At 44.6% G+C, this 27125-nt stretch overlaps 2 protein-coding genes across 4 annotated transcripts; one reads left to right on the top strand and one right to left on the bottom strand.

The window, feature by feature from the left end:
- Txnl4b (thioredoxin like 4B) lies at window positions 1-8206 on the bottom strand. 3 transcript variants are annotated; one of them, XM_040279183.2, is made up of 4 exons: window positions 7826-8203; window positions 5750-5918; window positions 3440-3591; window positions 1-1761 (listed from the first exon to the last, which is right to left on the bottom strand). In XM_040279183.2, exons 2-4 carry the CDS (start codon window positions 5879-5881, stop codon window positions 1596-1598), a joined length of 450 nt encoding a protein of 149 aa, XP_040135117.1. In that variant the 5' UTR covers window positions 5882-5918; window positions 7826-8203; the 3' UTR covers window positions 1-1595. The 3 variants fall into 3 exon arrangements, with proteins under 3 accessions (XP_040135117.1, XP_005318442.1, XP_077888741.1); XM_005318385.5 differs by having other exon boundaries at window positions 7762-8198; XM_078032615.1 differs by lacking the exon at window positions 5750-5918 and having other exon boundaries at window positions 7762-8206.
- A 57-nt stretch (window positions 8207-8263) lies between these two features.
- On the top strand, window positions 8264-27125 carry Dhx38 (DEAH-box helicase 38). Its single transcript, XM_005318384.5, has 27 exons — window positions 8264-8630; window positions 10722-11063; window positions 11418-11608; window positions 12284-12388; window positions 13170-13317; window positions 13435-13553; window positions 13715-13791; window positions 14233-14388; window positions 14924-15085; window positions 15290-15397; window positions 15749-15861; window positions 17823-17960; window positions 18319-18505; window positions 18664-18849; window positions 19230-19370; window positions 19737-19847; window positions 19942-20058; window positions 20223-20330; window positions 20757-20869; window positions 21507-21715; window positions 21823-21977; window positions 22392-22547; window positions 22641-22775; window positions 22930-23055; window positions 23557-23652; window positions 25238-25359; window positions 26631-27125. The coding sequence occupies exons 2-27, from the start codon at window positions 10741-10743 to the stop codon at window positions 26713-26715; spliced, it is 3687 nt and encodes a 1228-aa protein (XP_005318441.1). The 5' UTR covers window positions 8264-8630; window positions 10722-10740; the 3' UTR covers window positions 26716-27125.

Below are 27125 nucleotides of genomic sequence, written 5' to 3'. Positions count from 1 at the left end.
TTAGGTAAAGAATTTTTTTTTTTCTTTCATAGAAGTCTGGAGAGAGGCACATATAGAATTCACTCGGGTACTCAATAATGTCACCGTGGATCAGACCCTTTCATTGTTCTTTTCAGCATATTATTTTCTCATATTGATGCTGGTTGCCTTCTGAGCCTAAGAATGGCTGCTATAGTTCCATGCATCATGATTTAAACTAAGTGGGAAGTGGTAGGACAGAAGACAGGTGGTGGTGAAAGGATTTTCTTTTGCTTTACTCCTGGAGTAACTCTCTCCTTTTATCAGCAAAGGACACATAAACTCCCAGCAGTCTTTCTTCTGTGCCACATTAGCTTGAATTAAGTCTCATGGCCATCCCTCCTGTGAGACGATCTTGGACAGAAGCACCTAGCAAAGTGGTCAGCAGGTAGTGAGTACTGCCCTGATCAGAAATGGGCTTCTGCTGGTAAAGAAGGCAGTGGCTGCCAGGCAGATAACATGTTGCCTGATCCACTTTCTGTAGCTCAGTGTCCATTATCTCATTCTAGAAAGTCAGTACTCAGAGCTGCCATGAGGCTTAAGCAGTACTCGCTCAAGGCTGTGCCAGGAGGACTCTGAAGAGCAAGGCTTCTTTGTAAAGTCATTAGGGTTGGCAATTCCTATAAAGGTGATATGTTTTTCTAGAACTTGTAACATTTTTTCAATCTTGAACCCTTGAATGCAATTTTCTGTCTCAGGAAGAGGTAGCAACTCATACTTCTGGGAAAGCTTTGCTCTAAGGGTAGTTACATTTTTGTTTAGCTCAAACTGGGTACTGGATGTTAAAGTTCTTGCTTCTTGAGCAATTTAATAACACAAAATCTAGTTTATATTATCAACAACAACCGAGACAGTTTTTCACCATTACCTGTCTTCTAGCTTTCTGAAATGAGGTCTCATTGTTGCCCAGGCTGGCCTTGAATTCCTGGGCTCAAGCAGTACTGCCTCAGCTGCCTAAGCAGCTGGGATTACAGGTGTGCACCACTGTGCCTGTCTCAGGATGGCATTTTTGAAAGTCTCAGTTCAAAAGATTCCAAAAAAAAAAAAAAAAGCCTACTATTAGTAGACAATTACTATTCCAAGAGAGACTGGAGTAGAAAGGCCTGGAGCTGGGGGAGTAGGAGGGATATGAGTAGAAGAATGGGCAGGGGTTTGCATGTGTATCCAGGGTAGAGAAGAAGTACTTTTTCCTCTTACAGGACTGACTTTCCATTTACTTGTGCATCAGATAACATGGATAAATCAACTGTACTTGCAATGTCTAGAAGGATTTTGTAACATCTTGAGGGACAAAAAAAAGCAGTCTACAGGACAGTTAGAAAAACTACCCTGTGGAAAATGAACACCATCTCTTGATTGCTTAGAGGCCTGCAGAGAGAAGATGCTCAGCCCTTCAGACCGGGGAGCGCCGCCGGGTGGTCTTCTGCTCAGGGGCCAGACATCATACACACAAGTCACACCTCTTCTCTTCTGGGATACTGAACACATTTCTGAGGGAGTTCAGAAAATAGCACAGCTGGATTCAGGCACTGTTTCAATGCATGCCATTCTCTTCATTTCCAACAGTGGTTAATATGCTAAATGTCTTGATAGAGAAGGTCATATTTGGGAATATTCTTGGGATCAATGGGACTTTGGACAATAAGCTTTCCTCTCATGGCTCCCCGATAGATTACTTCAATCAAATCTATGAAGTCTTGTTTGGTTTTGAAACTTCCCACAAACTTAGTGTGATCTGGAGACCTACATGGCACAGGAGAGAAATAACTGCTTTCAGATCACTTGCTGAAGACTTGCAGGATAAACAAAATGAACAGCAGATTAATTACTTCCTTCTTATCAGGGAGACTTTAGACACATAGCCCGACACATGAATTTTCCCACTTGGTATATGATACATGACTAACACCAGTGCTGTGGACCACACTGTGGTATGTGAAAGATTCTGCTTAATATATTTTAATCATTTTATAAGTCATCATCAAGTAGAATTCACTAGCATTAGAGTGGGCATGGTTAGTATTTCTGTGCAAAGCCCATTAATTAGTCATGGTCTCCTAAGTTCCACTACTTATACTTTTGAGTTGTAGATATTAACAGATTATTAAAAAAGTTTCTTAAACATTAGGTATATTTTAAACATTAGGTATATTTATTTTTTAAACATTTTAAACATTAGGTATATTTATTGTATAACTTTTTAGAGAGAAATAAAATCACCAGTGAGGACAGAAAACACCTTTTGGTGTTATATCCTTCCAAACTTCTGTGTATGTGTGTATATGTCTATGTATAAGTGTATTCAACTGTTCATGATAATGAGAATCATATTCAAACTATTTAGTAACACATTTTTCAACTAATATATATATATATATATATATATATATATATATATATCTTTCAAAGTCATTAACTATACACCTACAACATCATATTACATGTTTAAACACTTTTAAGATGTTTTGATACATGATGTCATAAATTGTCCTTTAAAAAGTTTGTTTAAAACTAATACTTACATCAAGTAAGTATTACTTTCCTGTGTTCCAGGAAAATAAATAGCTTTAAAACACTTTCAAACACTATATAACTCACTTTCTAACATAATACAAACCAAGTATACATTTCAACCAGAGTAAGAAATGTTTAGAATGATGAATACAGTCAGTAACATTCAGTATTGGAATGCTAACTAGATGGAATGGAAGATATTAAAAAACTAATGTTACATTTTTTTGAGGTGGAGGGTACTAGGGATTGAACTCAGGGGCACTTGGCCACTGAGCTACATTCCCAACCCTATTTTGTATTTTATTTAGAGAAAGGGTCTCACTGAGTTGCTTAGTGCCTCACTTTTGCTGAGGCTGGCTTTGAGCTCACAATCTTCCTGCCTCAGCCTCCTGAGCCGCTGGGATTATAGGTGTATGCCTCCGTGCCTGGCTCATGTTACATGTTTTGACAGGCCTGGTTGAAGAATGACTTCAAATTCTCTGAGTTACAGAAGATATTTGGCAAGAGAAAAGTTTGCTGGCAGAAAGGCTTCTTTTACAAATATCATCTACCAATCCCCAAAGTTTAAGAACAACTATATATTGTGTTTCAAATAAAATTCTTGGGAAACTTTTTATATTCTATACTTAGTTAATTTAACTATTTTGTATTTATCAACTTGAGGATGATTAGTGCTTCATAAACTATTCTTTCATATTTAAGTTGGAAATTAAAAAATTTGCTAATCATTTATGAAATACTCTTTATTTTGTACCTAATTTTCATATAAAAATTAAAGGATACATCAACTGAGGAAATAGTACTAATACAAGACTCAGAGAGCAAACATCACATGCAAATAGGTAAGTTGGAAATGGCTTAGATAAAGGACACTTTCAAGATTGCAATGACTTCAAAGTCAACTTACCCATAGTCCACCTTCATATGCTGCCCGTTGAAGAAAAATACAGTAGATGGAATATAACTGATGTCAAAATACTGTGTATAAACTGGAGTGTGGTCCACATCTACCAGGTATATAGCAGCCATTTTACTTAAGTCAGAAGAAGTTTTAGAGAGCTAAATGACAAGAGAGAGGGAGGTTACAATATGAGAAGTAGCCAATGTTTCTTCTGAGAAACTTTTTACTACAACATATTGTTTGAAAAAATTACTGGGCCAAGACTCTCGTCTATTTGGGTTTTATATTAGATAGAGTATAACTATTGTTCACAGGTTGCATCTCTGTTGACAGGTTATGAGAGCTCCCTGGGAAAAATAAATTTATTTTTTAAACTTTTTTGTCCATGTTGGATTGCTCCTCTAAAAGTAATCCATACTCATTTTAAGTGGGTTGTTGTATAGAGCTCAGTGGCAAAGCACTTGTCTAGCCTGCACAGGGACCTGGGTTCTATCTCCAGTACCACAAAACAAACAAAAACCACATATTATACTCACTTAAAACAGAACAACTCAGAAACATGTAATATAGATACTGAAATTCCCCCAAGTCTCTTTCTTCCCAATATTCTAGAAACAATTATTATAATAGCAAATGTTTATATAACACTTCCTGCATGCTAATTGTCCTAAATGCTTTCTTTCATTTGCTGACTAATTTAATCCTTACACATTCCTATGAGGTATGGATTGTTTGAGTCCCTATTTTATAGAAGAAAGAAGCACAAGAAGTAAAATAACTTGTCCCAGTTCATACAGTTCCTAAGCAGTAGGGCTGGGATTTGAATTTTGGCAGCTTGGCTTCAGAAACTATATCCCCCTCCCCACCCCCCAGCGCAGGATTGAACCCAGGGCCTCACACATGCTAAACAAAGTGCTCTGAGGATATACCGCAGCTCAGAATCTACCCTCTTGACTTCTGTACTATTTTTTCCTCCACACACAGGTAAGGGTATAATTTTCTGGTCATTTGTCTTCCAGGTTAACACATCACACATCTGTTTTTAACCAAATGAGGATGCTTACACTTAATTTCCATGGTGGAGGGCAGCAACTGAAGGGGGAAGAGGTCTTAGTACTTGGTTAAAACTCTCTATAATAGACAGAGACAAGAATACACTCACTCTGTCCCATAATTTTCCCCCTTACTAATCAGAATGTGAAGATGTGCTGTGAGATCAGAAACCATCATCAGGGACATTCTAGAGGCAGCACATAAGAAAAGGGATTGGCAGCTAGAGAAAACTGAATTTAAATCCCAGCTCTTCAATTAAGTGCATCTGTGCCAGTGGGTAGCTCCTTGACTTATCTGGTGTTTGTTTCTGCCACTGGGAAATGGGGCCACTGCTCTAGCATCAAAAAAAGATAACAGGGTCTGGGGATGTGGCTCAATCTGTAGCGCGCTTGCCTAGTGTGCGTGCGGCCAGGGTTCGATCCTCAGCACCACATACAAAGGAAGATGTTGTGTCCGCCGAGAACTAAATAAAATGTTAAAATTCTCTCTCTCTCTCTCTGTCCCCCTCTCTCTCTCTCACTCTCTCTTTAAAAAAAAAAAAAAGATAACAGGGGTTGGGGTTGTGGCTCAGTGGTAGAGTGCCCACCTAGCACATGTGAGGCACAGGTTCAATACTAAGTATCACATAAAAATAATAGCTGATGGAGTTTATTATTATTTTTTTTTTAAAGAGAGAGTGAGAGAGGAGGGAGAGAGAGAGAGAGAGAATTTTTAATATTTATTTTTTAGTTCTCGGCGGACACAACATCTTTGTTGGTATGTGGTGCTGAGGATCGAACCCGGGCCGCACGCATGCCAGGCGAGCGCGCTACCGCTTGAGCCACATCCCCAGCCCTGCTGATGGAGTTTAAAAAAAAGGTAATGTTCATAGACTCCTGGTAATGTTTTCTGCTCTTTCACTGCCTTATCTGTGAAAATGAGTTTTGAAATCTGCTAGTGGGGAAGGACACTGGAGCAGATTCAGCACAATAACAAATTTGGAGGTTCAGCTCAGGGTAAACACAGGATCAGCTCTTAGAGTAACTGTTAATGAACCAAGAGTTACATCTGAGCCTTGCCTGCTTCCATTCATTTTTCAGACACAGAGGCACCTTTATTTGGGCTGGGGCTGTAACTCAGTGAAAGAGCATTTGCCTAGCATGTGTGAGGCACTAGGTTCAATCCTTACCACAGTATAAAAATAAACAAACAAAATAAAGGCATTCTGTCCATATACAACTACAAAAAAATAAAAAACCCCATATGTTTAAAAAATTCACTTACAATGTCATCTAGTTGCAGACAGACAGGATCCTCATCTCTCCCAAACCTGAGAACCAACACTTTCTCTGCAGTACTTTTTATGGCTTGGTCTACTTCTTTTTTGCTAGTCAGTTTGGGCAACAGGAAGCTCATCTTGAAATAATTCAAATATTAATCCCCACCATCAATCCTGAAATGAAGTTGCAATGTTTAAAGCAGTTTAAATTAAGTGCATGAGTTCTAATTTAAAAAAAATAAAATTTTAGAGTAGGTAATATAATTACATGGTTAAAAAAGAAACACTATAGAAAGGTTCACATGTCCCTCGCCCCATGGTCCTTCTTGGGCTTGGTTCCCACTGCCACACATGCCCCACATACCAGGAAAATGTTGTCATTAATTTCTAATGTATCTTCCAGAGTTTTGTCATATATTCACAAAAAAATACCAATATGTGTTTCTTTCTTTAATATTTTTTTTTAGTTGTAGATGGACACAATGCCTTTATTTTATTTATTTATGTGTGGTGCTGAGGATTGAACCCACGGCCTCACACATTCTAGGCAAGTGCTCTATCACTGAACTACAACCCCAACCCATGTGTTTCTTTTTTTTTAAATATTTTTTTTAGTTGTTAAAGGACCTTTATTTTATTTATTTATTTTTAAAATATTTATTTTTTAGTTGTAGTTGGACACAATACCTTTATTTTACTTATGTATTTTTATGTGGTGCTGAGGATTGAACCCAGGGTCTCTCCCACAAGTGTGAGGTGAACGCTCAACCGCTGAGCCACAACCCTAGCCCGGACCTTTATATTTTTAATTTACATTTATTACATTTATTTTATTTATTTATATTACATTATTTTATTTATACCAAATTTCTAGTCTAGTGTTACTTTTAAAATCTGGGAGTGGTGGTGCATGTCTGTAATCCCAGAAGCTCAGGAGGCTGAGGCTGAAGAATTGCAAGTTCAAAGCCAGCCTAAGCAACTCAATGAGAAATTTCATATTTGAGAAGCTCATTGATCAAGGAGCATATTATTGCATCTACAGAAGACTTCACTTGAGACACCTGACACTTTGAATTCAGTTTCAGAGTTGGCTAATGCTACAAAAAGGTAGTATTTCTTTTTCTATGTATATTTTTGGTCACATATCAATTTTTAGATATGAACTTAATAAAAATTCATGCAGGAAATGAAAGTGTTCCAGCAATAGGTACACTTTAAATAAGGAAGCTGATTTCCAGGGGGGACTTTGTCATATTTGGCAGAAAAAATTCCTGATGAAAGAGAAATTCAAAGAGAATATAGATCTGTTCTATCACTGGAATTCAGACAAAGAGTAAATCCTCAAGGTTACTAATAAAGAGGAGGATATAAGGGGAGAGCAATGTCAACAGAGAGGCTAGGGATGGGCTTGGACAAATGCTGGAGACAGTATTGAGACCCACCTGAGAAGATGTTCATAGAAAAGGAAAATCAGAATAAAGAATTCACAAAAGAAGAGGTACAGATGGGTAGTGAACATGTTTGGAAGGTTAAGCTTTACAAGTAAGCAGATAAAAGCAAAACCCAAAAAAAAAAAACCGATTAAATTGACAAAGATTAAACAATATAGTAATTCACAATAAGGGCGACAGTGTGAATGCAGGGGCAGGAATTAGATAAAGCCAAAATTATTTCCATTTTACAGATATAGAAAAAGCAGAGGGAAAAACCTTTCTGGAAAGAAAACTGACATACTCTTTGACAATTCCATTTTTGAGAACTATTTCTTAGTAAATCATTAGACAAATGCACAAAGGTTTATGTACATAGGCTATTCAATGCACTTAGGGCAAAAAGCTGAAAACAATGTAAACAGACATTGGTGAAATAAATGACAGCACAGTCCTGCAGCCATCGAAGAAAAGTTACAAAACAGTATATAAAGATTGATCCCACATTTTCTACGAAACTTAGCTTGTATATAATTCATATTTACAAAGAAAAGTGGAATATTTTAAAACATCATCAATGGACATACCTGCATCTGAACAGACGGGTGATTTTTATTTACATGGGGCCTACGTCTCTACTTTCGAAAATACCCCATGTAAGTTTTTTTGAAGATGCTTGTGTTTGGGCTGCTCTTGACCCACAGCTTGTGTTTGGGTTGCTCTTAACCCACAGCTGAGAGGGACGACGATACTTGACACGTCCCAGTCACCTCCGCTCCAGGGCCCTCAGCAACCTGGATCCTTTCTCTGAGTAAAGAGACCGGGCGACGCGGGCCGCGGGCGACGCACTTCTTCAGTCCCAAGCAGGCCCGCAACCTCAAGCTAAAGTAACCCCGAGTTGTTGCCTAGCAACGCTCGTCAGCCCACTGCGTGAGAAATCAACGGAAATGGAAAACGCACAGGGGAAAGAACACGTCGTAGAGGATCCCACTCAACAGACCAATAAAAACAGAAGAGATTATTGCAGATACCGCCTACTCCTCCTGACCGGAAGCTTGTTGTCATTTCCGCCCTTAGCAAATATGGCCGTCCCACTCCCCCAGCCAACCCCGCTCTCCCGCACACAGACTAGAGGCGGGTTTTCACCTCTCGAACTAAGCGTGATTGGTCGCAATGTCTCGGAAATGTCTCTGATCAGAGCTGATCCCCAGAAGACACTCTAGCTTTGAGAGCTGGTTCTCGTTCTGTCCCACACTTGGCCTAGGAGCCGACGTTTCCTGGACTGTTCTCGATGGTATCTTTGGATGATAGAGAGGGCCGCGCAAGGTATTATGGGAGGATAATGGCGGCTTTCAAGGAGTGGAATTTGTCTTTTTGAGGCCTTCAGACCGAGGGGTGGCAGCGCCAGAACCCCCAAATCCGGAACAGAAGGGCCCCACGAATCACTCTTGGTGAGGTGAGTGTCCCTTCTTCCTTCCTGACCTGGCCTTCGCCAGTCACAGCGGCTCCAGGAGACAGATACCGGTCTCCGGTTCAGGTTTCCCCACTTTGGAAAGTTCCTTCCTCCTTGTCACCTAACTTGCTTTACTAACCTCGATGATATTGTGCCCATCCTGTTTCCTGCGGCCTTTCTCCTTGCTCTGGTTAGATGCTGAGATCCAGAGGTGCTGTCCAGGGTCGCCCTGCGCCCTTACTTAGGACTTGGCCCTAGCCCACTCCTAGGCAGTCTCTGCGCCTGAGCAGGGCTCCTCCGTCTTCCTGTTCTACCTCACAGTGGTATCTCAACCCGGAGATTTAGTGGAAGACCTCCTATATTAGAATGTAAGCTCCGAGGGTGCCAGGGATTTTTATTTTTGTCTATCTCTTTTGCTGAGAACAGGGATGGCTCAAGGAGGCATTCAGTGAATAATTATTGATCGAGTAAGTCCAGATTTCTTCACTGACTTTCTGGTACCCTCTCGCCTCTTTGCTATTAATCTTTTTGCAGAGTCTGGCCTCTTAACTCTTTGTTCTTCTCAGCAGCCAGTTAAGTCCTCTCTCTGAGACTCCCTTGTGCTCTGTTGCTGCTATCTTTTCATGCTGTTTCTAGAAACGTTTGACTTCCTGTTCTCCTGTAAGTTTAAATTTACTTATTCATTTATTCATGTTTATCTTGCTACACTGAGCCATAGCAGTCAACAAAACAGACCAGGTTCCCTTGTTTGCATAGAATGGCCTTTAGGGGCATAATTCCTAATTCAGATAACTGTTGATGACAGCATGTGTACCCCAGTCTTCCTGCCTGGATTTCCTTACATGCATACAAATGCTTGTGAGGAAACCAGCATGCAGGTTTCTCTTTTCTGTTGTGCCTGATGACGTTTTCAAAATGCAACTCTTGTTCTTGCGTCCACATTATGTTTGTAATACTCCTCTGTAGAGCTGTGCATGTTGATTAGAATCTGGCAGAAAATTTTGGATTCTGGAGGTATCTTACCCCTTGACAGTTCTTTGCTTCACTTACTTGTTTGAATGAGGGCATTTATCCAAGTGCCCAGCATAGATGTACATTTATAAGTGGATAGTGTGTAGTGAGAGACAAAGAGGAAAATGTTACAAGTTAAGCTCCAGGGAATCTGCCTAATTCAGTGTTTCCCATAAATATTTTTGGTAAACATGGATTGTTATTAAACTGATTTTGACTTCTGTAAGGTAATTGTTTTTTTACAAAATACTACTGGTCCAGAAAAAGTCACTAAAGTGGGCAGAACATGAATGGTAACCTTCTGTCTTCACATCTTTACTCTGCTATACCTTTAATTGAAAAGGAGGGAGAGGTAGAAGAACTCATGTAAAAAACTGGTAAGGAACCCAATTAATATATAGGAGTATAGCAAATAATATATGAAATAGTGTAACCATTATGTCTATAAATCTGGCTACAGAATACTTTTTTTGATTCTTGTAATAATTCTATAGATTAGATAAAGCCAAAATTGTTTCCATTTTACAGATATAGAAATTATGGCTAATCCAAAGATGAAGTTGCTTACCATCACAGAAGTAGAAAATGCCAAAAGTTTGGTTTCTAATTGAGTTTCTGACTTCAAATCTAGTTTCCCCTGCACTCTGTTTATAGATGGTATCTTGTTCCAGTAAGCAACCCTTAATGAGGTCTTTTCTTGCCTGTATGATATCCTTTTGGATATTGATGTTCTTGGGTCCACATTATGTTTGTAATACTCCTCTGCAGAGCTGTGCATGTTGATTAGAATCTGGCAGACATTTTTGGATTAATTGTAATTATTATTTTGTAATATTGTAATATTTGGTGTGTGTGTATGTATATCTGTCTTTGGTGTGGGGGTGAGAATAGGAGGGTCTTTTGAGAATGTCATTGATTTGATGGAAAGGTCTTGGCAAGAGGTAGCAAAAGAAGTTCTGGTCTTGGTAGTGGGTAGGTAGGCTTAACCACCTAAGTATACTTGTAACTATAGTTATTCTGGGCTATAGCGTAGCTGAGCTTTATTTCTTATGTTCTATACCAAATGATTCTCCTCCCTCCCAGAGAAATCCCAGAGCCTGCGATGGAGGACACCAATGAGGATGCCTCAATCCATCGGTTAGAAGGCACTGATCTGGACTCTCAGGTTGGTGGTCTTATTTGCAAGACCAAAAGTGCAGCCAGTGAGCAGCATGTCTTCAAAGCCCCTGCTCCCCGCCCTTCATTGCTGGGACTGGACTTGTTGGCTTCCCTGAAACGGAGGGAGCGAGAAGAGAAAGATGACGGGGAGGACAAGAAGAAGTCCAGAATCTCTTCCTACAAGGACTGGGAGGAGAGCAAGGATGACCAGAAGGATGCTGAAGAGGACGGTGATGAGCAGGCTGGCCGAAGTAGCCGGAAAGACAGGTAAAGGCCTTTGGGTAGGTTAGCCCAAAGGGGATAAAAGTGGAGGCCAGAAAACAAAAGCCCATGATTAGTTTCTAGTTTTCCTATTGGACATTCAGAGCTTGTAATTTTTTTTATGATTTTGTAATACTGATGCTATGTAGAATTAGTATTTTCTTCACATTTGTGGTATGAATTCAAAGGCAGCTAAGGGGGAGATGATAGAGGTTAGAAGTGCCTTGGGTTGATGCCGTATGTAAGCCTGCAGCATCAAGGAGTAGAAAAGGACAGGTCACTTGTTTGGCACAGCCAGAGGTTTGGGGTGGGGATCTTCTCCTATGGAGGGCTCTTTACCAGCTGCACTCCCTGTTTCAGACACTATCGATCTGCTCATGTAGAGACTCCATCCCATCCTGGGGGTGTGAGTGAAGAGTTTTGGGAACGTAGTCGGCAGAGAGAGCGGGAGAGGCGGGAACATGGTGTCTATGCCTCATCCAAAGAAGAAAAGGATCGGAAGAAAGAGAAATCACGGGATCGAGGAGACCATGACCGCAAAAGGGACAGAGGTAAACTACACAGCATTGTTCCTGTGCCTGTTAGCATGTGAATAGACACATGCCAGGCTTTTTCATGTTGCACAAACTTGAATTGTGCCCATTAACTGGATACCCCTGTGTGCATGATGTCAGCCCATGGGTTTTACCCTGCTGGGATTGGGGATAGCAGGCAGTTTAAGAACAGGTGTCAGTTGTGTAACAACTGGTTTGCTTGAGCATATTGTCCTTGTTTTATTATGAAAACTCATGATAAAGGAAACAATGGATAATTCATATAAGAAACCAGAGTTTACAAGATTGTTGGAGATAGAGAAAGGACAGTGATATGGAGTAAAGCTAGACGTAAAAGCCAATGCTGGTCTTGCTCAGTATTTTATGACTTATGCTTTTAACTTTATAAAACTATTCACTATAGACTTGAAACTATTTTTTTTTTTGAAATCTTACAGGAAAACAACTCTTATTGTGAGTTTGAAATTTTCTAGCCAGTAACTATATTTTTCCCTTTGAAAGAATGGGAATGTGTGAGTTCAGGAACCCATGGACCACGTTAGAGCAGTACAGGTTGCACCTGGGAGTGAGTGAGGCGGCCTGTCCTTTCTCTAGGGTGCAGCTGGGTATGTGTGAGGACAGGACACAGCTGCACTCTGTGTGGTGCTGAGCTCTGTGTGTGACTCTTCATAGATGAGCGGGATAGAAGTAGGCACAGCAGCAGATCGGAGCGAGATGGAGGCTCAGAGCGCAGCAGCAGAAGAAATGAACCGGAGAGCCCACGGCATCGACCTAAAGGTAGACTTAGCTCTTTTCTGTGGTAGTTGTGATGGTTTGTGATGGTTCAGGTGACTACAAGGCTGACTGACTTTCTTTCTAGTGGGTTGCTGAAGCAGTGAGACAGAAGCCCTGACTCTATCTTGAGCCTCTGGGAATACTGGGCCCTGAGCCAAGTGGATGCAGCTGTACCCTTCTCTGTTAGGTTGCATATGTTTCCTGTAGGTGATAGGCTGGATGGCCAGTTTTCCAAATGTCAGGAAAGGATAGAGAGATAGGGGCTTATGAAGGATTTATAAAAAAGAATTATTTGCATTTAAGATGGATATGTTGCTGAGAGAAATTAAATATTCCTTAAAAAATTGTTATAAACAGAATGAAAACTGGACCACTAAATTCAGATATCTTGTCAGGCATGGTGTCATGTCCTTGTAATCCAGTGGCTCAGGAGACTGAGGCAGGAGGATTGCAAGATTAAAGCTAGCCTCAGGAACTTAGCAAGGCCTTAATCAACTTGTTAAGACCCTGTCTCTAATTTAAAAGAAATAGAAAGGGCTGAGGATGCTGCTGCTCAGTGGTTAAGTGCTCCTGGGTTCAATCCCTGGTACCAAAAAAAAAAAAAAAAGAAAATTCAGATATCTTTAAAAAACTCTCAGAACCATCTTATCCATTGCAAGTAGATGCAAAGGTTTATAAACAGTAAAATAAGTAAATTGGGGGAGTTAACTTTTGGTTAGTTGTTTTGGAGCTGCATCTCTGGTGAAATTGGATGCTTCTGGTGATGTGTCTCTTATGGCCCCAGATGCAGCCACTCCTTCAAGATCTACCTGGGAGGAGGAGGACAGTAGCTATGGCTCCTCAAGGCGCTCTCAGTGGGAGTCACCCTCCCCGACACCTTCGTATCGGGATTCTGAGCGGAGCCATCGACCATCCACTCGAGATCGAGACAGGTGATGCCTGGGTAGAGCTGCCCTGGGTCTTGGCGAGGCTGTAAAGGGATCTGGGCAGGGAGAGCTGGTGGCTGAGGACACAGCTCAACTCTGTGCCTGCTGGTCTTGCTGTCCCAGGTCTGTGAGGAGCAAGTACTCAGACGACACGCCTCTGCCGACTCCCTCCTACAAATACAATGAATGGGCTGATGACAGACGACACCTGGGTTCCACGCCTCGTCTGTCCAGGGGCCGAGGTAAGGCCTGGGGGACAGGAGGCAGAAGAGCACTTTGGCTTATCTTGGGGAGGCTGAGAAGAGGCTTTTGTTCTTGGAGGTTTGTGGCTTTGCAGGTCTTTTGGGGGCCTCTGGGATAAGCCAGGTTGGTGTGAACTGACCTACCATCTGCTGATTTTCAGGAAGACGTGAGGATGGTGAAGAAGGGATTTCATTTGACACAGAAGAGGAGCGGCAGCAGTGGGAGGATGACCAGAGGGTAAAGGCAACAGACGTCTTTGAGGGATTCAGAGTGGGCTATGACTGACTGTAGGGGCACGGGTGAAAGGGGGTATCAGAGCCCAAGGGCCCTAAGGGAGTCTCCAGCAGTACTGGGCTTTGAGGAGGATAGTTGGTGCTGTGCAGTGGACTCTCCTTGGAAAAACCCAGGCTGCAGCGAGGCCTCTCCTAATGCAGCAGGTCATACATAACTCATTATGTGGTGGTGCCACCATGTGGTGAATCTAAGAAGTGCCGTCGTGATGGGTGGCCAAGTCAAGTCAGCCCTGTGTGGTCCTCCACTAGGTGGACTTTCCTGCACCTCTCAGGAGGGTTGTTCCAGTGCCCACTTAACTTCCTACTAAATATCTGTTCCCCTCTACCTGTGTCTCATGCATAAACTTGATCTTCCCCTTGTTCTTATTGCTTTGTCTCCCTGTAGCAAGCTGACCGGGACTGGTACATGATGGATGAGGGGTATGATGAGTTCCACAACCCCCTGGCCTACTCCTCCGAGGACTATGTGAGGCGGCGGGAGCAGCATCTACATAAACAGAAGCAGAAGCGAATTTCGGCCCAGCGCAGGCAGATCAATGAGGTGAGGCCACTGGCAGTGGTTGGTGCAGGTTCAGAGCTGGAGTCTGGATGTGGGAGAAGTAGCAGGTCTCACTAGGTGAAGAAAGCCTAGCTAGTCTTCTGTTGCTGAGAGGACAGGATCATATATGCCTCTGGCCAGAGAGAGAGGGTGGATAGGGAAACCCGTGGGTCACTTAGGAATACCTAGTTCATACTTCTGTCATCTGCAGTGCTATGGGTGAGAACTGGTACTGTGGCACCTGCCTCTGTGGTCTGTGTTCTTTGTGTCTCTGAGTGGGGCTGTGGATGGTCACTGTTCGTATGTCTGGCTAGAGGTTCTGACTTAGATCAAAAGTGTTGCTTCTTGGAACAAAGTATTGCTGGTGATCTAAGGTCAATGACTCTTTTAGTGAACTGCAGGGTAGAGAGATCTGTGATGCCTCTGTGGCCACCATGGCCCACCCATCTGTTGAGACAGGATATGGGAACTTGCTTGGAGACTTTTTAGGATGGCTTCTGATTGCAGTCTGAGTGGGACTCCCACTGTGTCCTCACAGGATAATGAGCGCTGGGAGACTAACCGCATGCTAACCAGTGGGGTGGTCCATCGGCTGGAGGTGGACGAGGACTTTGAAGAGGACAACGCAGCCAAAGTACACCTGATGGTTCACAACCTGGTGCCTCCCTTTCTGGATGGACGCATTGTCTTCACCAAGCAGGTGAGGCTCCTGTGGCCAGAAGCAGGAACATTCAGAAAGATTAGAGGAATAGAAGGAAGAAAGAAATAAAAGTGGGGAAGCAGCCCTGTGTCATGATAGGATAACCCCTCTGCCCTATTACTCCCGAAAACTGTTAGGACATAGGTCCTCTGGTTAGCCTTAGAGACTAATGGATGATTTCTCTTTTTCTTCCACCTCCTGCAGCCAGAGCCCGTGATTCCAGTTAAGGATGCTACTTCTGACCTGGCCATCATTGCTCGGAAAGGCAGCCAAACAGTGCGGAAACACAGGGAGCAAAAGGAGCGCAAAAAGGTTGGCTTCTCGCCACCCTGGCTGGGAAGTCTGTGCATGTTTTTCTTTTCCTATTTAAAACACTCATTAGACTATTCAAGTGTGCTTCCTTGTAGAAAGGGGGCACATGGAGCAAGACTCAGCTCTTGGAGAAGGGCACTGCTTTCCTCCACTGTCCTTAGTCAAGGCAGCCACAAGCCTGGGGTTTGGGGATCTGGAGGCTTGAGTCTTGGAATGTGTTGCCTGGTACCCCCAGTGCCTTGTGGGATTTGCCACCTTGTAGATGAAACTGATGTCAGCTGGGACTGAGTTTCCATTGCCACAGTTGCATCACAGGATGGAGTGGGACTTTATTTTTCTTGTCTTCTTCAGGCTCAGCACAAACACTGGGAACTGGCTGGGACCAAACTGGGAGATATAATGGGTGTCAAAAAAGAAGAAGAGCCAGATAAAGCTCTGACAGAGGATGGAAAGGTGGACTACAGGTGGGGAGTCTTCACCAGCAGCAGACTTGCTCTGAAAACCAAGGACAGTCATGGCAGAACTGATAGACTTCATGACTTATGAACTGAAAAATGACAGCTGTTACTCTAAATCTTGTTTTCCTTGATCTCTTCATCCTGATCTTTCTTCTATTATCTTTAGCTTTTCGTAGGTGTTAGGCTTACTACCACTACCACAGGGGCTTCCTCTTGGCCTGGCAGTGGTCTGAGTACTATGAGGCCCTGAAAGATTAGGGAATTTGTTGAGGTCACTCAGCTAGTAAATAGTGGCATCAGGGTTGGTCCCAGACAGTATGTCTTTGGAGCCCATGCATTTGGCCTTGCTACTGACCAGTAGCTTCTGCGTAAAGCACTCAATGTCTGACGTGGATACATCCAAGACCCAGAAGGACTGTGGCATCTTCCAAGTCAGCACTCCCTGAGCTTTGGTGTATTTCAGGTGTTCGTGGGGAGAAGATGGGTTTTGTTCTTTTAGTCAAATTTTAATTCCATATGAGGAACAATTATTTTAATAGAGATTCCAAAATAGAAAGTGTTATCAGGTAGTGACTTATCTGTTTATAGATGTATTAAGTATATATTGCATACTCTTTGTTGGGATTACTGCCTTGAGTAGCTGAAAGACACAAATGTCCTTCATGATTCATTCTTTGAATTCTCTTACATCTTTTTTTTTTTTTTGGTGTGTGTGTGTGGGGTGTACTGGAGATTGAACTCAAGGGGACTCAACCACTGAGCCACATCCCTAGCTCTATTTTGTATTTTATTTAGAGACCAGGTCTTACTGAGTTGCTTAGAGCCTCGCCATAGCTGAGGCTGACTTTGGACTCATAATCCTCCTGCCTCAGCTTCCCTACCCACTGGGATTACAGTTGTGTGCCACTACACCCAGCTGTTACATCCTTCTGAACTGTCATCTGAATTAATAATTCTCTGTACCCCTGTGTGAAATATCTTCAATGAGAAGTTGGCATTATTGGTTAGCTCTTGTTAGTTTCTGGGTAGTTTAATCTCTTAGATATCATTTGTTGGGTGAAATTAGAAACAGGAAGCAGTTAATTGGTCTGAGGGAGGAAGTATCTCTTGGAAGATGGTGTGGGCTCAGGGAGTGGAGTACTGATTTGGGAATATGCCACAGTGCTTCTAGTCTCGGGATGTATCCACATATCAGACATTGAGTGCTTTTGGTAGAAGCTACTGGTCAGTAGTAAGTGAGTTTTTCTCAGATTTTTGAAAATGAGTCCTTATGGGCCATGCTGCCCTGTTATGAAGGGGGAAGATTGACCTACACTGTGTACTGTGGCCATAACTCCTAGAAGACCCTAGATGGCTAAAATAGGTGGCTGTTTTGGCCCTTTAAGTATTGTGCAGAAATTGCCCAAAGTGTTCTCTACAAGTTAGTGAGTGTGGTTGACTTTAGCTCCTCTCCTGGTCACTTTCTATTTGGGGCACAGCATTTGCCCACTTGATAATCTGTACCTCCTTAGATCCTTGGTTAGCTCTGTTTGACCCTATGGTGTTGAGAGTGTATCATAGATTCTCACTGCAGTTCCAGTCCTTAGTTCTGAAGAGAAATAATCTCAGACGACCTGGCTGCTTTCGTGTGTCAGATTTATTGCTTCTTTTTTTTTTTTTTTTTTTTTTTTTTTTTAAAGAGAGAGTGAGAGAGAGGGGGGCACAGAGAGAGAGAGAGAGAATTTTAACATTTATTTATTTTTTCTTAATTCTCGGCGGACACAACATCATTGTTGGTATGTGGTGCTGCTGGGGATCGAACCCGGGCTGCACGCATGCTAGGCGAGCGCGCTACCGCTTGAGCCACATCCCCAGCCCCAGATTTATTGCTTCTTGTTAAAGTCTTTCATATTCCTTGAGCAAGAAGAAGGGCAGGAGGTACCATGGGGGACATTATGCATAGTGCTTAGGCTGCTCTGTGTTCCCAGGACAGAGCAGAAGTTTGCAGACCACATGAAGAAAAAAAGTGAAGCCAGCAGCGAGTTTGCAAAGAAGAAGTCAATCCTGGAGCAGAGGCAGTATCTGCCAATCTTTGCTGTGCAGCAAGAGCTACTCACTATTATCAGGTAATGCCACCAGATCCAAGGATCTCAGTGTCAAATCAGTGGCCCCTCTGTCTCCTGTGTTTGCTCAGGAGCTCTTTTTTGTTTTTGTGCATTGGCTGGTGGGAAGGGAACTCATTTGTTTTCCCAGGACTACACTGCATAAAGTAACACGATGGCATTGTTCTTTTTTAGTGCACCTGTGTTCCAGATATCTCAGTTGGTAGTTCTGTAGGAGGCTCTTTTCCCAAGGAAATCATCTTTTCTGAGCCGGCATGCTCTCTGCCTAGCTAGCCATGGTGAAGACAGGTGGCAGAGGCTTCTTGGAGTTAGCCTTCAACTGAGGAAGCTGTTGAACTTTTTGAACTGCTTTTCCTTGCAGGGACAACAGCATCGTGATTGTGGTTGGGGAGACAGGGAGCGGCAAGACCACTCAGCTGACCCAGTATTTGCATGAAGATGGTTACACAGACTATGGGATGATTGGGTGTACCCAGCCCCGGCGAGTGGCTGCCATGTCAGTGGCCAAAAGAGTCAGTGAAGAGATGGGGGGAAACCTTGGTGAGGAGGTGAGTGGACATGAGTCCTGAGCCAAATATTCTTTTCCCAATACTCTGCCCATTTGAGCCAGAGGGTGTGATCTGCTAAGACCTGGACTCAAGGATGGGGTGTGCTCACAGTGAGCGGGTGGCTCCAGCTCTGAGTGAGCCATCTGTCTGACCTCCAGGTGGGTTACGCCATCCGCTTTGAAGACTGCACTTCAGAAAACACCCTGATCAAGTACATGACTGATGGGATCCTGCTCCGAGAGTCCCTCCGGGAAGCTGACCTGGATCACTATAGTGCCATCATCATGGACGAGGCCCACGAACGCTCCCTCAACACGGATGTGCTCTTTGGGCTGCTCCGGGAGGTAAGGACCGTAGGTCCAGTCCCTTTGTACTCGGGGCTTTGACCTGTGCACTGCCAGTAGCCAGTGATTGAGGTGCTATAGGTGGGTTGGGACTATTCTGGGGACACTGAGAGGGTCTCTGGCAGACTCGGGTTTTCCCTGAGGCTCCGTGTTGTCAAGTTCAAGTCTGATCTTGTAATTTACTCTCTTCTCACTCAGCTGAGTGACTTGCGGTTTTCTTGGCTATGGCCCTGTTGCTCAAATCTCTAGGATTGTTAAATCTAATAAGCCAGTTTGCAAGCTTTGGCTTCTGCTTTATTCAGGGGTAGTGCTGATGGGATTGGAGGGCAGAGCCAAGGGTCCCAAACTCAAGGGAGCTGCTGCGTGACTTTTTCTCTCAGGTTGTGGCTCGTCGCTCAGACCTCAAGCTCATTGTTACATCAGCCACTATGGATGCAGAGAAATTTGCTTCCTTTTTTGGGAATGTTCCCATCTTCCACATTCCTGGTCGAACCTTCCCTGTGGATATCCTCTTCAGCAAGGTACTGAGGTCTGTTTTTTGAATTGACCCTCCATGCCATGTGCCTCTTTGGTGAGAAGCCAGCTGGAGTGGATAGAATACTGAGTTGGGGGAGATTTGTGGGGTGCCACGGAGCAAAATGGGGCAGCCTATAGCTCTAGGTTTAGAGGACTGTGCTCTGGGGGAGGATTTATTTCCTTGCTTCTTTGAAGCTGAAACATGGGCCCAGGGAGGCAACAGGACTTCTTGTAGGGGCCTTGCAATCAGACCCCCAGGTGTAGCAGCCTTGAAAGTCCACTTATCAGCCCAGATCAGTTAGTGGCTGTGGGGCTCCCAGAGGGAGGCCTGGTCCTTGCTACCCTCTGACTGTTCCTGGCTGCTGTTACAGACCCCGCAGGAGGATTATGTGGAGGCCGCAGTGAAGCAGTCTTTGCAGGTGCACCTCTCAGGGGCCCCTGGGGACATCCTTATCTTCATGCCTGGCCAAGAGGATATTGAGGTGTGTGCCTTGGTTACCACTGTGGTGAATGAGGGTGTTCTCCATATGAGAGTTTGGGGCTTCAGAGTCTTATGACTCCTCCTGGCGCGTTTAGGTGACCTCAGACCAGATTGTGGAACACCTGGAAGAACTGGAAAATGCGCCTGCTTTGGCTGTGCTGCCCATCTACTCCCAGCTGCCCTCTGACCTTCAGGCCAAAATCTTCCAGAAGGTATGACAACAAAAATTTTTGGGGATCCCCATCTTTGGGTATCTCCCCTTCCAACAGAGAGCAAAGGGGAGGAGATGTTCCTTCACTAGAAGGGGTGGGAGGGAGGTGGGCTGGGTCCTGCCTTGTGTAGTCTTTCTACCTCTGCATGACCTGCTCGGCCCTAGGCTCCAGATGGCGTCCGGAAGTGTATTGTTGCCACCAACATTGCTGAGACATCTCTGACTGTTGATGGAATCATGTTTGTTATTGACTCTGGTTATTGCAAATTAAAGGTAAGGAGAGATGTGGGAAGTGGGGCCCTGGGTCTTCACCTGAAGCTGACTGAGCTTAGTGGGTGGGAGGTCAGGCCCTAGTCCTCCTGGAAGGTGACACCCAGGTAACTGGTGGTGCAAGGCCAACATTTAGTGAGTGCTGGTTTTGCTGTGAATTTGATTCATTTAATCTTTGTGATTATTTGAAGAGGTAGATCATTTAAATAATTTTGTAGAGGTTTATAACAGTTGGTGTTTCTGGGGAAAACTCCTTCAGGTGTTTATGAGAACATTTCTGAAGGCCTATGGCTCTAAAAGGATGGCTATTGGTGTTGCTGAGACACTTCCTCTGTGATGTGCAGCAGCTGGGTTTTGGCTTTTCTGTATTTTAGAGCCACTCCCCCCGCCAACTTTATCCTTAATTAGCTTCTTTCTACCCCCTCCTAGGTCTTTAACCCCAGGATTGGCATGGATGCTTTGCAGATCTACCCCATCAGCCAGGCCAACGCCAACCAGAGGTCAGGGCGAGCTGGCAGGACGGGCCCAGGTCAGTGTTTCAGGTAGGAGCCCTGTGCTAGCCTGCTATTTGGGGCAGCGCTGGGATTGCTGAGAGTCTGCACCAGGGTGGGGGGATGCTGATCCCAGAGCTGATCCCCAAGACTAAGGCTCCTGTGGGCTGCCATGTGGTGGTACTGCTGAGTGGAAGAAGAAACCTTTCCAGGGAATTGTGAGGTATGAGGCAGACTTAGAAGGAATGTCCACGCAGTGGAAGACCCATACAGCAGGCTCCCCCATCAAGGATGGAGCTGAGCAAAGGATGTCATTTGTTGTTTTGTACTTTTTCAATTATTCTTTGTTGTGGTTTTTTAAAATAATGTATTCATTATAGAGATTCAGTGTATACAAAGATACTGAGAAAATAAAACCTTGCCATAGTTCTAGTCTCAGAAATGAAACAGGTATATAGAAGGCATACCTGAGTAGGTAGAAATGAATGAGTTAAAGGAGTGGAGGTGGGGAAAAGAAATAGGTGTTTCCCCATCTGTAGGATTTCCTGGCTGCTATGGAGTACACTTAGAAGAATCTAGAATAGTGTTGATCTTCCACCATGGGGTCCTGTGGGAAGCCAGTGTAGCAAGAGGCCTTGTGGGCCAATGTGGTGCAGGTGCAGCAAAACCAGAGTCTTCTCCCTGCCAGGTTGTACACACAGAGTGCCTATAAGAATGAACTCCTGACCACCACGGTGCCTGAGATCCAGAGGACCAACTTGGCCAATGTGGTACTGCTGCTCAAGTCCCTTGGGGTGCAGGACCTGCTGCAGTTCCACTTCATGGACCCACCCCCAGAAGACAACATGCTCAACTCCATGTATCAGCTCTGGATCCTTGGGGCCCTGGACAACACAGGTGTCGTGGCCCTGGGAGCCGGCAGGGCCTCAGGGGTGCTGGTGTGTGGCTTCTCTCTCTGTACTCCACTGTCCCGTTGAATGTCTGGATTTGCTTCTCTCTCCTAGGTGGTCTTACATCCACAGGGCGGCTGATGGTGGAGTTCCCTTTGGACCCAGCCCTGTCCAAGATGCTCATCGTGTCCTGTGACATGGGCTGTAGCTCTGAGATCCTGCTCATTGTGTCCATGCTCTCCGTCCCGGCCATCTTCTACAGGCCCAAGGTGAGGAGTTGGTGGCTGGCTCTTCTCCCTTCTAAGAAGGCTTGGGGAGTATTTGAGAGAGGAAGAGCTCTCTGTATTTTGGAAGTGGAACTTAAGGCTGGGAATCAGAGTTTTTGAAGCATGATTTTGCTGTCTTCTGTTAGGTGGTGTGGGGGGAGCAAGGTTGGGTTGGATCAGTGGTCCGCTCAGGGTGTCTTGGAAATTTGCAAGAGCATCCTTTGTCTTCTAGTATGGTTGTTTCTGAGCTTTTACATTTTAACATTTTATTATAAATTATTTTTATTCCATATCATTAGGCAATATATTGCTGTGTTTGAAGTTATATGTGGGTAGGTGATAGTGTGAGAATCCCCGGATATGCTTGGTGGGCCTGATCCTCCTTGCCTAGGGTTAAGCTTCTTTTTCCCTCCCTAGGGCCGAGAGGAGGAGAGTGATCAAATCCGGGAGAAGTTTGCAGTCCCTGAGAGTGATCATTTGACCTACCTGAATGTTTACCTGCAGTGGAAAAACAATAATTACTCCACCATCTGGTGTAATGACCATTTCATCCATGCCAAGGCCATGCGGAAGGTGGGGCCACAGACGGAGCAGGACTTCTGGATTGCAGGGTGGGAGAAGAGGGGAAGGAGGGCTCCGTTCTGGTTTGCTTGTGTTCTGCTCTAGGTCAGGGAGGTGCGGGCCCAACTCAAGGACATCATGGTGCAGCAGCGGATGAGCCTGGCCTCATGTGGCACTGACTGGGATATTGTCAGGAAGTGTATCTGTGCTGCCTATTTCCACCAGGCAGCCAAGCTCAAGGTGAGCCTTGGGAGCCCTGTGGAGCTCTGGCCTCCTCCTCCTGTGGTACCTGAGGGCAGGTGCCAAACCTGGGTCAAGATGATTTTAAGGGATGGAGTAGCTTCCCAAGTAGGCAGTGTGTCTCTGATGTGCTTGCCTTTTGTGTCTTCCCTAGGGAATCGGGGAGTATGTGAATATCCGCACAGGGATGCCGTGTCACTTGCACCCCACCAGCTCCCTCTTTGGAATGGGCTACACCCCGGACTACATAGTGTACCACGAGTTGGTCATGACCACCAAGGTGAGTCTTTCCTGAGGTGTTCGCGTAATGTGGGCCCACCTTCCTGGCCACACTTTCATGACCCTCCCCTGCCTTTTACAATGAGCTTTTGCTCCGGCAGACTTGGGACCACACACATTGCTTTGCAGGGCTTTTGAGGCTGGTTTTCAACTGGAGGGCCTGGGGAAGCTTTATAGAATTAATCTCTAGAATACAGTGACCTCAACCCTGCCAGCAAGATGGTTTCCTATTTGCTGTTTGGGATTAGTGACCCCTGTTGATGTCATTAGAAGGGCTTTCTGCAGTGCTGAACCTTTTCTCTGGTATATTTGGGAGTGTTTTTCAAGCATGGGAGAACTTGGATAGGAGAAGGGATGACAATTAGTATCTGGGGCTCTCCCCTGCCTTTTCCAGCCTAGATGGGCTGGGAACAGGGCCCTTCTCAAGTGACTCCTAATTGTGGAACCTGTGGGAGGGACTGGCCCACCCATGACCTCTGCCTCACTGCCCCTCTGCCCACAGGAGTACATGCAGTGTGTGACTGCTGTAGATGGAGAGTGGCTGGCGGAGCTGGGCCCCATGTTCTACAGCGTGAAGCAGGCAGGCAAGTCGCGGCAGGTGAGCATCCTACATTTCCCATGGAGATGCTGTTTGCCCATGATTGAAGACTCTGTCATCTGATCCCTTCTTCCTCCAAATATTAAATCTGGGATCAAGCCTTCCTGATGTGTCTTATTTCCCCATCATTCAGGTGGCTGGGTCACTGAGCTTTATTTTTTTAAAATTTTTTGAAATTTCCAAATATTCAGCAAAGTGGAGAAAACACTACCACTATATCTAGCTTGAAAGGAGTCACTTTTTTTTTTTCTTTAATGGACACAATACCTTTATTTTACTTATTTATTTTGTATGTGGTGCTTAGGATCGAACCCAGTGCCTCATGCGTACTAGGTGAGCACTCTACCACTGAGCCATAACCCCAGCCCTTGAAAGGACTTATTTTTTTTATTCTAATTTGTTATATATGACAGCAGAATGCATTTCAATTCATATTACACATATAGAGTTCAATTTTTCATATCTCTGGTTGTATACAATATAGTCACACCATTCATGTCTTCATACATGTACCATCTCATTCCATCATCTTTCCTACCCCCATGTCCCCCTCCTTCCCCCTCCTTCCCCTTTGCCCTATCTAGAGTTTGTTTATTCCTCCCATGCTCTGCGACCCGCCTTCCCATGAATCAGCATTTTTATATCAGAGAAAACATTCGGAATTTGTTTTTTTGGAATTGGCTTACTTCCCTTAGCATTATATTCTCCAACTCCATCCATTTGCCTGCAAATGCCATGATTTTATTCTCTTTTAATGCTGAGTAATATTCCATTGTGTATATATACCACAGTTTCTTTATCCATTCATCTATTGAAGGGCATCTATATTGGTTCTACAGTTTAGCTATTGTGAATTGTGCTGCAGTAAACATTGTTGTGGCTGTGTCCCTGTAGTATATGCTGTTTTTTAAGTTCTTTGGGTAGAGATCGAGGAGTGGGATAGCTGGGTCAAATGGTGATTCTATTCTCAGTTTTCCAAGGAATCTCCATACTTCTTTTCATATTGGCTGCACCAATTTTCAGTCCCACTAGCAATGTATGAGTGTGGAAGGGACTTACTTTTAAAATACTCTTAGGAGGCACATGAGATCTGATGGCCCCACTTTTGGTGATGCTAACGTTGAGGAGTAGCCTGGTCTCTGTTCTAAATTCTCAGCTGCTATCCATCTCCTCAAGGATTTGATGTCCATTGATGACCCTCATTTATGTTCCTTATTTAGGGTCGCAAAATGTTGTTAGGCTTTTATTTTTCCAATCAGCGTAGTTCTCTCCATTTTCCCATTCTCCTTATTTTCCCATTCTCTCTGGCAGAGATGTGAACTTGATTTTAAAAATTTAAGTACTTAACTGATGTGACTGGAGTGCTGAGGCATGACTGGCTTAGGACTGACCTGTCTAATGTCTATTGTGAATCAATGAAAAAAGCAGGCCTTAGCTACAGAAGAAGTGGCCTGGTGTGGGGCAGGCAGCCCCACAGCCTCTGACCCTGACAGCTGGTCTTGTTCAACAAGCACCTGGGTTCAGACAGGGCCTCCTCACCTGATGTCCTCAGTGGGCTCAGTTAGTGCCTCTACCCCTTCTCCAGGAGAATCGCCGTCGGGCCAAAGAGGAAGCCTCTGCTATGGAAGAGGAAATGGCGCTGGCCGAGGAGCAGCTGCGAGCCCGGCGGCAGGAGCAGGAGAAGCGTAGCCCCCTGGGCAGTGTCAGGTGAGCTTCTGCTTTGGGACCTGGCTGGGAGGCTGCCAGGGGCTAGGCCCTGGTCATGATTTAAGAGAAGTTGACTATATAAAGGCGAATTGGTAACAGAAGCTGCTTCTGTCCTGGTTGATCACATGTGGAGATACAGGAAGAATTCCTAACTCCTTTAAAGGCATGGTCATTCATTTGCAGTCCTTGGTCATTGCTACGTTGTATGCAGGGCTTGGGGTGGTGTGGAGTAGCAGGGGAGGTGTAATGACTCTACTGACAAGCCAGGACATTAGAAGAAATAGCGGCGAGGGGAGAAGAGAGTCTTGGGTTTGTGTCTCTGTGCAGCATCTGGTGTTCGGTCAGATTTTCACAAGTTAGGGGCACAGTCCTCCACAGGGCTGCCCTTACTTCAAACACCAGCTGCAAGCTTTGAGGTCACCCTTACTTTTGATAAACTTGCTACAAATTTGGGGATCTCCTTGAACTTTGCTGGAATGACTCAAAATGCAGGAAAGTGGTATACAGTTTTATTATAGCAAAAGGGTATAAATCAGAACAAGCCAGAGTGAGATATGCATAAAGAAGGTGTGAGAGGGTCCCAAAAGTGACAATTTTTGCCCTCAGGGCTCAGTTACCCTCCTGGCACATCAGTGACAGTACACACAGGGTATTGCCAACCAGGGAGGCTCTGCTGAGCTTGGGTTCAGAGTTTCATTGGAGTTTCATGACTTTGGCATGAATGATTGAATCCTTGCCCATGTCTCAAGTCTCTGGCCTCCTTCCCCTCCTCAGCGATTAGGCTGATATCACATGACTCAGAGTCCTGATTCTGAGGCTCAAAGTCCCAATTATAATCACATAGTTGGTCTTTCTGGCCAGGCCAGCCCATCTTACTCCGCCATCAGATGTGGTCTGCAGGGCCCGCTATGAACAGCAGAAGCATTCTAGTCCCTTGGTAATTCCTCCTAGAAAGTGGCCATGGAGGCGAGTCCACTCTTCATTACACAGCTCTAGTGGCGATCTGCTGGAGTGGATGGGAGCTATCGCCGCAGCTCAGCCTGGGGGTGTAGTAGGAGTTATTTAAAATGGATATCATAATGAAGTGCTTGCTTTATTTTATTATACTCCTGATCAAAAATGGAGAGGCAAGGGAGTGAGTGTGTGCTGGGGAAAAGATGCTTTAGCTCCAGAGCTGCTTCACACATAAGTTAGAAGAGCAAGGCCTTAGGCTGTGTGTCCTGCTGGGGACCCTGCTGGGGTAAGGAGTAATGCTCTTTCTGTGTCTCCAGGTCCACAAAGATCTACACTCCAGGTCGGAAAGAGCAGGGGGAGCCTATGACACCTCGCCGCACGCCAGCCCGCTTTGGGTTGTGAGCTAAGGCTGTCTGAGAAGATGGTGGCAGCAGGTGTTGGGTCCCGAGCCCTCTGATGGGAGTGCCCCCAGGCTGTGGACAAAGCCTTCTCATCTGTGGACTTCATCTGTGTACATCAAGGCCCTGGGGCAGTTCCTGCTGGGCCAGGCTCTGTCACAGAGGAAGGAGGAGCTCCTGGGTGCAGGAGCCTGGCAGGAGCTGGGGCTGCAGAGCAGCTGAAGTGCTGCCAGAGCAGAGGGAGGTGGCTGGACCCATCTATCCACAAAACCTGTCCCTGGGTGCCTGGTACATAAGTGACTTGGCTGTGACTATGTCTTTTTTTAATCCTGTGTAAAGCAGTAAGATAGACTCAGAGGCAATTGTAATTTGGTTATCATTCACAATTTCAAAATACATTTATTATTTGTAAAA

This window comes from Ictidomys tridecemlineatus, chromosome 15, assembly GCF_052094955.1.
Source record: "Ictidomys tridecemlineatus isolate mIctTri1 chromosome 15, mIctTri1.hap1, whole genome shotgun sequence".
NCBI classification, from domain to species: domain Eukaryota; kingdom Metazoa; phylum Chordata; class Mammalia; order Rodentia; family Sciuridae; genus Ictidomys; species Ictidomys tridecemlineatus.
The sequence above is the reverse complement of the archived record's forward strand: the minus strand, read 5'-3'. Positions and strand labels throughout refer to the sequence as shown.